General features: G+C 46.3%; 1 protein-coding gene across 9 annotated transcripts in view; it reads left to right on the forward strand.

Moving 5' to 3' along the window:
* Positions 1–482: 482 nt before the first annotated feature.
* enpp6 (ectonucleotide pyrophosphatase/phosphodiesterase 6) overlaps positions 483–14729 on the forward strand; it is a 162379-nt gene continuing 148132 nt past the window's right edge. For 7 of the 9 annotated variants that reach the window (XM_047353451.1, XM_047353457.1, XM_047353455.1 and 4 more), the window contains exon 1: positions 484–848. In XM_047353451.1, the coding sequence (XP_047209407.1) occupies positions 593–848 (256 nt within the window). In that variant the 5' untranslated portion in view covers positions 484–592. Of the gene's footprint in view, positions 849–14729 lie in introns of all 9 variants that reach the window. The other 2 variants (XM_047353454.1, XM_047353452.1) reach the window with 1 other exon arrangement.

Genomic DNA, 14729 nt, shown 5'->3' on the forward strand with positions numbered 1-14729 from the left:
AAATGTGAAATAATTATTTAAACTTTTCCTGCTTATGGATCCAATGCTACCCTAAGGGGTAATGGAAGGATCAACTGTATAACTCAAAAAAATATTTTGTAAGCAAATTGTCTTTTGAAGGGAGTAAAGGTTTTGAGGGACAATCATACTTAAGGTATGATTAGGTATGATACTTACTGTCTCACATTATTTTTAACCTTTAGTGAGAAACAGAACTTCCCAGTTTTTTCTGATACATTTTGAGAGTTTATTTTCTTACAAATTTCTGTCTTTACGATGTCAGAGGATATCCTAGTTTTGATATCATAAATTTATACCTTTAATCACAATGTACATTTTTTCCCCGCAAAAGTTTTTTCCGCAAAAGTACTCCTCTGCAACCCCCCTTTTTTTCTCCTTTTGTCTAAATGGCCCTAATCCCCCGTCGTATGTTTCAGTTAGTACGGCCCCTATTCTGTACATTCGTACTTTATTACGTAAGCTTGGGTCTCTGTCAGGCAGTAACCACACCCACCACACCGTGCCCGTTAGGACGCTCCAGGCCACACTTCTCGTTGGTATTTTGTGGACCGACCCAGAACGAGGGCCCAATATGTATCCGAGACAAATCACCTCGTGTTCCTCGCATCTGTGCCTCCTTCTGCTACTTCTGTTTAAAGCGCAACAGCAGGGTCTCGCTTCCCGACCGTTACTTGTGTTTCTACTCGACGGGTTTCGGTATGACTACATAGATAAACTACACGAACTGCCGGGATTTCGCGAGCTGGTGGATAGAGGAGTGAAGGTGGACTACATGACTCCGGAGTTCCCGAGTCTGTCATACCCAAATTATTACTCTTTAATGACAGGTAAGCTATCAAGCCACCTATCTTGTTATCAGTTCACAAACAGAATGACATCAGCTCATAATATAATAATCATAAGCAGTTTTATAAATAAGACATTCACGGTGTTGTGTAAATGTTGATTTAACACAACTAAAATATGTTGACATTATGTGAAAATACTCTGCATGACCTGATAAAAGCATTGAAACCCCCTTTTGTTCTCCTGCAGCAGGCTTGATCTATGGCATGGTTCAGGGCAGATGGCTCTGTTGAGTCTAACATGACATTTCTGCCACACTTTGCAGTGTTCAAATTCCGTAGTCAACATGTCTAGGATGGAATTACAGGTTTTACTTGTAAATGACACATTTGGCCATGTTCTCTAATAGCTACTTCTTGTAGCTTGTATATAGACTTTACCAGTCTTGGAGAATCTGTTCTCTACATAAACAGGTGCTCTGTTAGCCTAAGCATTGCTCTTCATCTTGGTTTGTTTGGTAAATGACCCAAATGCAGAGTTTACCTGAGGTGAAAAAGAGTCCTTTAATGAAAAAAGACAAATGTGGACTTAGTAATCGGAGAATCAGGAGATCTAACCCATTGCGCAAAGAGACGTCGAAACGAAACTTCCAAGTCATTTTGCACCTCTAATTTGGGTCCCCTGAAGGTGCAGACTGTGACGCCAGATGATGTCTTTTTCCGACGTTTACCAAATGTCTAGTTTTTGATGTCCTCAGCACCGCCAATTGTAACGCCAACAAAGTGCAAATGTGGTCGGTCACTGTATACGTCTTTTCTACGTCAAATTTGTACTTATTTCAGACGGTGCGATGCTGCCTCTATGCTGTTCCTAATCACATTCCACCCATAGCTTTAATTATCCCATTGGCAGATAGCTGGAAACACTTACTGAAGGTGTAATGCATTTCCAGTTCAAACCTGCTGCTGAGCCAAATAAAGCTAGAAAATTGTACCCGTTCGGTTTACAAATAAATCACTCATGTAAAGTTATAATCTTCATTTTTGTAATTGGTATAACAGGTAGCTTACTGGCTGCAAAACAAAAATATTTACACACACACGGGTCTGTACCACACATCAAATAAAAAAATAAAAAAACACATCCCTTTGTAAATTTTTTATCGGATTCACAGATGAACAAGTTGCATATTAACGCTGTTTTTACTACATAAAAAACACATCCAAATAAAAATATAAAATTCCACATCCCTAATCAGTCCTGAGTGATGGCTTTGTGTCCTCCACCTCCACTTCTTTGCGGTGCATGTTTGAGATCCTCTGCAGCATGTATCCTTATGATGTCTTCTGTGGCTGCTTCATCACCATTCATGATTCCATCTGCATTTGTAGAAATACAAATGAGTAATATGCAAAAGGTAATCTGGAAAATGCACAATAATGTTGCTGGTGCCTTCCCTAGCAATACTGGATAAATACAAAACCATCTCCATAATTTAAAATACTTGTAAAATTTGAACCACTTTTCGCACCTTCAGTTGAAAAACACATATAGAATTAACCCCGGCACAATTCAAACACTTGCAAAATGTTCACACTTGTCTTTGCAAACACATCAGCTTACCTTTTATTGCTCTATAAAACTTTGACTTCTTCAAAGATCTCTTGCCTTGTTTCCCCTTCATATTGAATTTAGCCATCAGTGCATTGGCGAAGAGCCTGAAGAACAATAAATTACAATTATAAATCAGTATGAATATATAAAGGATGTTTTTATACATGCCAGAAAACAGTTTTACTACTTTTATGGGAGAAATGGGACTAAAGTGCTCATAATGTTGTGGTGGAGCGGAGGGGCTTGCTAATGGTTAGTCGGTTGGAGGGAATTGTGAGGATTGTATGTATGTGAGTAAAAGGTGAGCATTAGTTGTGACAGATACTGGGTGTCGACATTTGAGATCCCTTAGAGCTGGTGAAGGCTTCCAAAAGGTTAACTGAGGTTTGATTTACAGAGCCTAAAACACATATGACAGCATGTAATTATTTTACTGTGGTTCCTCCTTGCCTGAATGGAGTAACGTTGTTAAGTGGGATGTGTGGTGCAAGGGAAACTGCAAATACTCACGAAATGTGGACGTCTCCCTGTCCCGAATACTGTCAGTAACAGACATGGTTTCATCTTCAGAATCTGAAACAAGGACATAAGGTTATTTTATGTTCACATGCATAGAGATCCTGTGTAAAGTGCAGTGAAATTCCATGGAAAATTATGAATCTGCAAATATCATGTTGTGCACATTTCAGGCCATGTCTCAGAAGTACTCACAAACATAGTTTAATATGTCGATGTTGTGAATGGATTGGAGTTTCTTTGGTGCTGCGGGGTAGCTGGGCAGCTTGATGAACGGACAAAGGTAATTTAAAGTAAAAATAAGCATTTGTATTGTCCAAAAAAGAGATCATATAAAGAATCTGATTACTTTTCAAATTGGAATTGTGAAATTGATGACTGAGCCATGTGCAAAGGGGAGGAGGATGCGGTCACAACACTTACATTATCGAGGTGGTTATGGGTAGGACACCAATTCCACATCCAGGATGAAGAAAACACATACCTGACAAAAATATAAGACTGATTTATTAATACATAACTAAACCTTAGGTGTGTCTAAACATTAAAAAAATGTGGACTGGTGCTGAACTTAATTTGAAAGCATGCTAGTTAAAATGAGGTCAACAGACATGTTTATTTGTCTCCCAAAAGGCCTGATCCGAGTGGACAAGGCCTGATGCGTGCGTCTTCCACAAGACAATGAAAATATAGCACTCAGCAACCACCTTCTGTCCTGATTCACTAAAATACTTCGGTTAGTTTATAAGTCCCTGAATTGCTTAGCAAGAAAAATACATTAAAGATTTGTTGCCGTTGTATCAACCTTCCAGATCACTCATCTGGTACAAGTCTACTCTGCATCCCCAGAATCAGAACAAAACATGGAAAAGCAGCATTCAGTCCTTATACTCCAATAATCTGGAACAAACGTTAAACTGAAAAATTGGTGAATCCCAGAGTTCTTTTAAATACAGGTTAAAACCCCATTTGTTTAGTTATGCTTTGGAAGGAGCCACCTCATCGCCTTAAAGCATTGAGTACATTCATTTTTAGCTTGTAGCACAACTTTTCTTTACTTTCCTTTGTTTCACTTGATCATACTCCTACAATGTACTTATGTTTTTTGCAAAGCACTTCGGTTTGTCCTGTTGCTGGAATGTGCTATATAAATAAACTTGCCTTGCCGCTTACTGAAAAAAACTGTTATATGCCTTATTAACATTCATCTACCACTATAAATGCAAGAAAATAGAAGAGACGACGTAAACAGACGTTTTAGCTAACATTAACTGAAGATGTGCAAGCTAATACAGCCAGCAAGGTTTGGTAGTTTAAGACAACAAAGCTAAAACCCCAAACGCAATCTAAACAGCATCACACTTACCTTCAACTTTTGAGTGGATTGCAGTGAGTTGAGCGTGACCAGTTTCTTCAGCTCCAACAGATATGAACACCGAATAGCAGAAGTTAGGTTTTAAATGAAGCGTGCTACTTTTTCTTCCTTTGTTTTGCTGGTGGTGAAGCCGGGCTCCTTAGCAAGGCCGCCCTTGATTGGTTGGGTCATGATCACTTGCTGCCTGAGCCAATCAGTGCCGTTTACTGGTCCAAATCAGAACGCTGTGGCTCCTTGGCCCTGTCCCAATACCCACACTACACCCTACACCCCTCTATGAAGTGTTTACTTTGTACAAGTGCATGTAAGGCTTGAAGTGCGCAGGTTACAAGCATGCAAAATTGGAGAATTGGGACAGTAGAGGTTACGTCATCGACTTGCACCTCTGCACCGTAACTGCAACATCAAAAAGGGCGGGAACCAGCGCTGTTTTCACAGTCTTGCTGCTAAAAAAACTATTTAAAACTGCAACAAGCAATTGTTTTGAGGAGAAGAAAGTGCAGGAATCGACGGAGGTTTATACACCAGACTATCACTGCGTCAGTGTTTGTTTGAAAGGTAACTTCAGTGTTCTGGCCTAATGACTGCCCAGACTCACACTGAACCCAGTGGTATTTTACAATGTTGAGCCTGGAAAATGTTGAAGTATCCCTTTAACGGGGCCTTCTGTGCGTTCGTTTATTCACCGTAGCCTGGAGGAATTCACAACACATTAGAATAAATCACACTCAGACACCGTTGTATTCAATTTTCATACCTGGACCCAGGGAGAGAACTCATGTGGTCAGGACACACCGAGATTTCTCTGCTCCTCTCACTGGGCTCATGTCTTTTATTAAAAAACACACAAAAATGGGCAGCGCCCTTGTTTACAATATTTTCTACACATAGTCACATACACATTTTTCCGGCTGACCATATTTAGACAGGTATTGTCCAACAGCTGCATCCCGTATCTTCTGATATAAGCAGGAAGTAACTCAGTCAGTTGTACTATCTCTACTTTTCTACTTTTCACACACTCCTGCAGTTCTCTGTAATTTTCCACTTCACCTCTCCTGTGAGAAATACCTCTGCAGGCCACACAATACACAATGTCTTATACTAACACATGTTACAAATTTTTTTTCCCACACTGGTTATGAACATAGTAATAATAATGATGCACACATAATATAGCTCCACAAAAACCAGTAAAAAAATATATTTGTCGGCTTGCTGTCTAAAGTTTACGCAGTTCTTATTATTCTGATTTGATGGCTGGTTACGTTGACGGTTGTAATTGGTTTTTGCTCAGAACGTCATCTGCAGCAGTGAATTGTGGGTAATATACTTCGGCGAAGCCCGCATCGAAGCGGACTTCGCCGAAGGGCGGATGTGGGGCACAAATGGGGCGGGGCTAAGGACCACTCTGGAAAATTGGGACACACTACGCACTCGAACCCATCAACGGGAACGCGCAATTCAGGGACACAAGGGTGGAAGTGCGAGTATTGGGACATGCCCCAAAGCCCTCAAATTGAATGCAATTCCTCTTCTTCGTCTTTTTCCTTTATGGCAGAAAGCAAACAACTTCATCGGTACATATCGCCACCTACTGTACATGAGTGTATAACCGCAGTCAGCCACTGTAAAACGTAGAAATTGATCAATAATAACTGTATTAATTGAATAACAATAAAACAGTTAAGGAAATGCATTACAATGTAATATAAAAATAACACAGTCGATAACCTCGTACTTGTACTCGTCGTCTTCCGCTTCATCTGGGACCGGGACGCGGGGGCAGCAGACTCAGCAGAGACGCCCAGACGTCCCTCTCCCCAGACACCTCTTCCAGCTCCTCCGGGGGAACCCAAGGCGTTCCCAGGCCAGCCGAGAGACATAGCCCCTCCAGCGTGTCCTGGGCCGTCCCCTGGGCCTCCTCCCGGTGGGACGTGCCTGGAACACCTCCCGAGGAAGGCGTCCAGGAGGCATCCGGTATAGATGCACGAGCCACCTCAACTGGCTCCTCTCGATGTGGAGAACCAGCGGCTCTACTCCGAGCCCCTCCCGGATGGCCGAGCTCCTCACCCTATCTCTAAGGGAGTGCCCGGCCACCCTACGGAGGAAGCTCATTTCAGCCGCTTGTATCCGGGATCTCGTTCTTTCGGTCATGACCCAAAGTTCATGGCCATAGGTGAGGGTAGGAACATAGACCGACTGGTAAATCGAGAGCTTCGCTTTTCGGCTCAGCTCTCTCTTCACCACAACAGTCGATAACCAAATAATTAAATAATGTTTACATTGAAATAATTTATTCTCGCAATTATTCATGTAAGAAAATAATAAATCTGCACCTATCTGGGATATCTATATGACCTCCAAAAGTCCGACGTTCAAACATTGAACTGCCTATTGACGTACAAGAGGGGTCATTGATAGACGGCCAAATTGCGGACCTTGTCTGCACGTCATGGAGACGTCAAGAATTGGTCTTGGCCCGACGGTCTTCATATAGACCTGATCTGCACGTCCATTTGACATCCAGTGTTTAGTGGGAACATGGGCAGAGTTACAGGCGTGCGGCTGTCAGGCAACAGTAGAATCCAGCTGTGAACAATGTCAAACCAGGAGCTTAAATACTCCGAGGCAGGGAGGGAGAAATGGCAAAGAAACCAAAAGACCTATTTGGATGAATGAGTTGCAGCTGAGGAGAGAGAACGAAAGTTACGTATGTAACTACGGTTCTATGAATCCCGGATGACCGCCAGAGGCGGTGCTTCAGGCACTGGATGACGTATACCAACAGGGTCCCGAGGGATCCCACGGAGACCCCAAGGAACACAGCAACACCACTAACCTCAGCTGGACGCAGAAGGCGGTTGCTCTAGTATTCCCTGCAGGGGATGCGGCGTGGTGACGTTCACCCTGTAAAACCTGGCAAAGGTGCTTGGCACCGTCCAGGAAGCAGCTTCACAAATGGCCTCCAGAGGCACCCCGGTCATGGCAGCCCACGAGGTGGAGAGGCTTCTAGTGGAGTGACAGCGCACGCCGCTCGGCAGGGGCTGATCCTGCAAGGAGTAAGCCACAGAGATCATCTCCACAATCCAACGTGCCAACCGCTGTCTAGAAAGGGCCTGACCTTTCCGAGAGCCAGCATAACAAACGAAGAGACAGTCAGTCCAACAAATGGGTGCCGTGGAGCGGACATACGCCTCAAGCGCTCGGACAGGGCAAAGAGGCTCAGAGGGGGCACCAGGATTAAATCAGGAAAGCCGGAGTGGCAGCACACTGCCAGCCACTGCAGGCACCTTTGGCACAAAGGAAGCATTAGTCCACAGTGTAACACCAGAGCCATCCGGGTTCCACCGACAGCATGGTTCAGACACAGACAGAGCATGCAATTCCCCCACCGTTTGGCAGAAGCAATGGCCAACAGGAAGACGGTTTTCAGGGAGAGCCACTTGAGATCCGCCCCTGTAACGGGCTCAAAAGGGGGGGACTGAAGAGCCGCAAGCACTAGCGACAAATCCCACGTAGGGGCCACAGGGCGCCTGGGCAGACACAAGCGCCTGGCACCGTTCAGGAACAGCGCGACATCCCCATGTCGGCCAACAGAGCAACCACCAAACCCAACATGCCAACGGGAAATGGCTGCTACATACACCTTCAAGGTGGAAGGGGATCACCCTAGATCCAGCAACTCCTGGAGGAAGGACAGCAAATGGGAAACAGGACAGCGAATAGGGTCCAGTCCCTTTCCACGGCACCAGCCGGCAAAGACCGCCCATTTAGCACCATAGGCGTCTGTCCAACCCTGCCTCCATAATGGGAGAAGGCAGAACCTGCACCTGTAGAGGCCAATGCCAGAGTTTCAGGCGGCCCGGATCGGGATGGAGAATCTGGCCTCCCATTTGGGAGAGGATGTCTCTCCTGGAGGGGAGGTGCATCGGCAAGCTGGAGCAGAGCCTGCGCAGCAGAGGAAACCAGGTCCTCCCTGGCCAAAAGGGAGCTACCAGCAGGAGCTCGTGCCTGTCCTGAAGAACCCTCAGAAGCGTCTGGAGGATCAGGGGAAACGGGGGAAAGGCGTAGAGAAGGGTCCGGGGCCACTCGTGCGCCAGTGCGTCGCAGCCCAGAGGACTGGCATCCTCCATAAGGGAAAACCAGAGGGGACAGTGAACTGCATCTCTCGAGGAAAACCGGTCCACCTCCGCCCTGCCGAAGGTGGCCCAAATGCGATCCACCACCTCCGGGTGAAGCCGCCACTCCCCCGGAAGTAGCACCTGCCGAGACAGAAAGTCCGCGTCAGAAAATAAACTGAATAAAAACCCCCGGGATCCCGCAGGGGGTCCACCGGAACAATCGCACCCTTGGCCAGCAAGGTGCAGATCTCCCAGTCCAGGGCCCGAGCCTTCATTGGGTCGCAGATGACCGTCATCTTGGCCCGGCTGGGGATAGGAGGCCGGTGGTGGAACTAAAGATGGTATCCCCGGGACAGAGTGGACAACACCCACAAGTCCGGGGCGTGAACAGCCCAATAACTGAGCTGGCCCGGGGAGAAAAACCCCACCGCCGGCTCCAGAACATCACCGGCGGGCCCCCTGGCCCCAGGAGGCCTGGGGAAACGCCGACCGGGATGAGCAGACCGAACTGGGCGCAAACCCTGGGCCCCACCATGGTCCCCTTGGGCCCTAGTCGGTCTCGGTCTAGGAGCTGTGCTTGTGGACCCCAAGAAAGGGAGAGGAGGGGGGAGGGAACCCCGGAACAAGTCCGTAGCTGCCCCAGCAGCAACTGGCCGCCGGGGAGATCTATGGAGACCCACCAGCTTCTGCCATGTTCTTGAGGCCTGGGCTGTACGCTCCAAGGCCTCCAGTGCGGCGGAACCGAAGAGTTCCCCCGGAACCACAGGAAGAGCCCTCAACGTTCTCCTGCAAGGCTCGGTCAGGGGCGATTGCGCCAGCCACACCTGACGCCGAGCATGGACCAATGTAGAGAGCGTGTGACCAAGCTCACGCGTCATCAGGGCGAAGGCCTGCAGAGAGGCGTCCAACAAGCCCTGAGTTGACTGGTCCAAGGGAACCGACTCCAACGAGGAGGAGAGGCCCAACATCAGATGGGAGAGCGAGTTCCCTATGCAGCCCATCTGGGCACCTGAGTCGTAGGCCCTACACAGTAAATCGTCCGTGACACGGCATTGCGGTCGTGGACAACGGGCATTAGTCCTCAACGCCTCATCGGGAGGAACGATGAGGGAGGCAATGGCAGACTCGACAGGGGGCATGCAGCCCAACCCGAACTTGGGTGCCTCTTGCATGGCAGCCAGGGCCCTGCCATCCGCTGTCGGGCGGGAAAAGGCCCTTGTGTCCGTCCAGCAAGCATGCAGCTCCTGGACGTATTCTGCTGAGGGAGGAACAACAAAGGCAGCCTTGGCATCACGGTGCCTAAAGAAGGCGCTAGATGGAGCAGGCTGGGCCAGGGGAACGTCCAGCTGCAAACGGCCCAGAGCAGTTTTAATAGCTGCAGACACCGGTTCCCCCGCACCTCCCAGGGAGGCACCGGACCCCGAACCTGAGGTCTGGGAGCCCAATTCCGGAAAGGCCTCACGAAAGAGGGTGCCCGACATCATCCTCGCAATGCGAGGACCTGGCCTGTTCAGGAGGACAGTCCCGGGGGGCCTCGCCGCTTGGCTCTCTTTCCAGACTCCAAGGGCACATTCTCAGCAGACCGTTTCGTGGAGGCCGCACCTTGTCCAAGCGGCAACGGATCCTGCTGGACAGAGACCGTCCAGTCAACAGGCTGCTCCACCGAGGACAGCCGGGCCAACCGCACCGCTCGGGGCAGAACGCTGCAATTAGAGCAGGCGTGATCTGAAAGCGCCTCCCTGAGATGGTCAACACCAAGGCAAGGAGGGCACATGTCATGGCCGTCCTCTGGCTGTAGGGGAGCCAAACAGGATGCAAAACAAAGATTGTCCATGACCCAGTGGACAGATGGGGTCGAACGGGCAGAAAAAAATGCAAATTTACAATGTACAATATACAATGTACAATGCAATATTCTGCATTACAGAGTATACAAATTTACAATTTACAATGTACAATATACACATATCTAACAAAAAAGGTGCATTTGCAACATCTGTATAATGTTGTTTTGTACTCTATTGAATGTTCATCAGAGAAACAGCCTGGGGGAAGAAACTGTCTCTGTGGCGGCTGGTTTTAGTAAACAGTGCTCTGTAGCGGCGGCCTGAAGGTAAAACTCTAAACAGTTTATGTGCAGGGTGTGTGGGGTCGGCAGAAATTTTAGCAGCTCTTTTCCTGACCCTAGACCTGTATAAGTCCTGGATGGAGGGAAGGTCAGCCCTGATTATTCTCTCTGCAGTCCTGATTATTCGTTGCAGTCTGGACCTGTCCTGTTTTGTGGATGAGCCAAACCACACTGAGATGGATGAAGGCTCTGCTTCAGCCTCTGAGGGTTCGGCAGGCTCTGCTTCAGCCTCTGAGGGTTCGCCTGGTCGCCCGCCGGAACTCTGTGCCTGCTGGGGACGTCCTCCTGGTCGCCCGCCGGAACTCTGTGCCTGCTGGGGACGACCTCTTGGTCGCCCGCCGGAACTCTGTGCCTGCTGGGGACGACCTCCTGGTCGCCCGCCGGAACTCTGTGCCTGCTGGGGACGACCTCTTGGTCGCCTGCCGGAACTCTGTGCCTGCTGGGGACGACCTCCTGGTCACCCGCCGGAACTCTGTTTTTGCGGTCACCATCTGTGAGTGAGTTTTTGTTTTTTATTAAATTGTTTTTGACCTACCGTCATGCTGCCTGCTAGTCTGCATTCTGGGTTCGTCCGTTGTTCACGTCCTGACAATCTGAGGTGAACAGAGTGAAAAGGAATGGTGAGAGTACAGTCCCCTGTGGTGCTCCTGTGCTGCTGACTACCTGGTTAGACTCACAACCCTTCAGTCTCACAAACTGTGGTCTGTTTGTCAGGTAGTCTTTGATCTAAAGGGTGAGTTATCTTTGGTACTGGAAAAAGACAGGTGGTCTGAGACTTGTCATCTTTGACACCTGGCTTTCTGAGACACATAGGTGGAAGGGTTGGGGGTAAAAGGAGCATCAGCATCTTCTGATTTGGTTAAAAGCAAACATGTTTAAGCAGAAGGGTCCATGGCTGAGGTGGAAGATAAAACATGAGGTGTGAAAGAAAAGCTGTGGGTCAAAGGAGGGTGGGATGTCTGTTTGGCTGTGAGCAGGAGAGGAGGATGGTGAGATCGTTGAAGAATCCATTGGTCCGATCTTCCTTCTGCTTGAAGACTGTGATCTTCTTCATCTCTGTCCACACATCTCTGACATTGTTTTGCTGGAGCTGCTCTCCAGCTTCTTCTTGTCGCTGTCTCTTATCTTGACTTTAAGTTACTTCTGTAAACTCCTCAATAATTGCCTGTCTCCCTCTCTGAAGGCTCTTTTTTTCTGGTTAAGCAAGTCCTTCAGGTCACTGGTGATCCAGGGTTTGTTATTGGGGAAGCATCTCACGGTTCTGGTGGGGATGATGTCATCCACACAGAAGTTTATATAGTCGGTTACACACTCAGTCATGGCATTGATGTCCTCTCCATGTGGCTGGCACAGTGCATCCCAGTCTGTAGCCTCAAAGCAAACTTGCAGAGCTTCTTCAGCTTCCTGTGACCATTTTCTCACAGTCCTCTCTATTACAGGTTGCCTCTGAACAAGAGGCTTATATTTCAAGCAGAGAAAAACAAGATCGTGATCTGATTTGCCTAGAGGAGGTCTTGCTGTAGAGATGTATGAGTCCTTGACATTTGCATAAAACAAATCCAACGTTTTGTTTTCTCTGGTAGAGCAGCTGACAAACCGTTGAAACGTTAGAAGTGTAGCAGAGAGTGAAGCATGGTTAAAATCACCAGATATTCACACAAATGCGTTGGGGTGTTGTGTCTGTAGCTTAGCAACAACTGAGCTGATGGCATCACATGCAGTGTCGGCAACAACTAACAGTAAAACGTATACTATTGCCGAAATAAAGCTGGTGAACTCTCACATTGCCTATTAGGATCAATCAAAGAGATAGTTTGAATTTCCCCTCTCTCTTCTCTTTGGTCCTGCTCTGCATCCACTTCACCTTCTTTTTAACTCATCAGGGATTTTGGGTTGTAGTATTATTTGAGCTTTTGAGATACCCATCAGCTGCTCCTGGTCACTAAAAAACAACCCCATTGCCATGGTGATGCATAATAATAAATGTGAAAAAGTAAAAGAGCATCAGTAAAAATCCTTCCAGCTGCACGGCATCTGATACCACAGAAGTTGATTGTCCAAAATTGTAAATTTTATCCATGTTATGACTTTTCCAAAAATGGCCTTCTTTCACATCTCTTCATTTACAGGATAATTGTAACATAACATTTTAAATATGTATAGGTGTACACGTAATACTGCTGAGAGGAGTCATTTTGACACCTTTTGGGACCCACAGCCATGGATTTCAACATTAAACTCTGGTACGAACTCTTCTGGAACTTTTCAAAATAAAGTGCATTAACCTTCTTCTGGCACAGCCAGGAAACGGGATAACTGCGGACTTCCTGTGACGCCACTACCCAAATAAAAGCACAGCTGTTGATACATCCGCCCTCTTCCATACGGCCTTCGAAAGAGACCGCATAGGGGAGACAAGCGCGCTGATGTCTCTTTGCTGGCAAACAGACATAAACTTTTCAACTGGATCCAAGGATGTCATACGATCATCGATCATATGCAAAGATAAGTACGAATGAAATACTGTCTGTGTATCCGGTATTTTCATTCATGAACGGGGGAAATTAAGGTACAAGCATCGCTTGACTTTCTCTCCGAGCCCTGCAGAAGCAAACGGTGTTCGAGAGAAGCCCCTGCAAAGACGCGGTCTCCCAGTCTGGAAGGAAGACAGCAGAGACCGCAGCGGACAGGACGGGCTGCCCAGCTACAGCTCCGGAGCTAACCCTTTGTTCACAGAGTGAATGCACCTTCTGATCGTGAGAAGCTGAGGAGGTTAGTGGGAAGCTAACCCTTTGTTCACTGTGGATACCTTCTTCAAACTTCATCGTCTTTTGGACAACGTTCCTCACCACAGTTCATGAGGTTAGGTTTGGGCAGAATAACAGTTAGGATGAAATGATCTGCTAGCAGGCTATCTGCAGGACACGTGCCCTGTTTGTGTTCTTTGTATGTTTTTAAAGTTAAGGCAAACTTTATTTAAAGGGTGATTTTGAACAGAACATTGCTCATAACACGCTGTCCGCGCTTATGCATTTTAACTCTTTTATTAACCCTGGTATTTTAAAGGTATGTGTTGATTCTGGTGCTAAGCTATCCACTTCTTTGTTAGCTTAACTGCTAACCGGTATGAACACGTGTTTGCTACTAAAGAGTATTCAACAGAAAGGTTGTTGGTTTTCAAGCTAGTGAATAATAGTTCCTAAACATCATTTGCTAAATTTGATAAGTAAACACCATTAAGCCCCATTTCTCCAGAAAGATTTGGCTCTTTTCCAAAATACTCCCTTAATAATATTTCTTCAAATATTATTTAAATAAATAAAGGCCGCTAATTAGACACCGTTGAGAAATGGTCATCCAGAAGGTTGGTTTTATTCAGCAGATCATTCTTTAAAACATTATTTTCTTAAAATAATATTTTATTTGATCTTGCATTGTGAAGGGTTGTCTAAAGGTATGCTGATTACTGCCTAAGTTGGTTCCAAGACTAACTTAACTTCACTTCCAGATACTTCAAGATAATCATTGGTTCTCAAATATAAAGATTGCATGATAATGTTGCATCACTCTTTCAGTCATGGTTCTCAATCATCTTTAATCAACTTGTTTATATTGTACATAGTCCATTAGTCTTCGTTATTCTTTAATTCTGCTTGGTAGTTTAGTTGGATTGTTTTAGCATAGTAAAGAGTTTGTTGATTAAAATATGTTTGACTTTGAGTTGACTTATTATTATTTTTGTTAATAAATTCTTGTATTTTAAGAAAACGGGTGAATTCATTTCATATATGCAAGTGTGTCTTTACCGTGCGAACACCTGCGTGCAGGTGCGCTGTGAAACTGGACTGCTATAATAACCTTAAGGTGAAAATCAACCATTTTCTTTGTCTTCAACTTCATGTTTTACTGGTTTGCCGCCAAAAGGGTTTATGATCCTTTGTTGTCCTTTGAGTTTTACAACCTTGCTGGGGGAAGGTTTATTACTGCCCGTCTCCCGCTGAGCTACACTTTGGGAGGGGCGCACCCAAAGCTTCGTTCAACCATATTCCCCTTTTATTTTGCCATAACTGCTGGTTTGACCTCATACACACCCACTGCTGTTTTGTTTTATTTTGTTTAGTTAGATATTTTGCCCTTTTTGTGTAGAACTTTGCATGTTTGAGTG

The sequence above is a fragment of the Girardinichthys multiradiatus genome, chromosome 23 (genome assembly GCF_021462225.1).
Source record: "Girardinichthys multiradiatus isolate DD_20200921_A chromosome 23, DD_fGirMul_XY1, whole genome shotgun sequence".
Lineage (NCBI taxonomy): Eukaryota > Metazoa > Chordata > Actinopteri > Cyprinodontiformes > Goodeidae > Girardinichthys > Girardinichthys multiradiatus.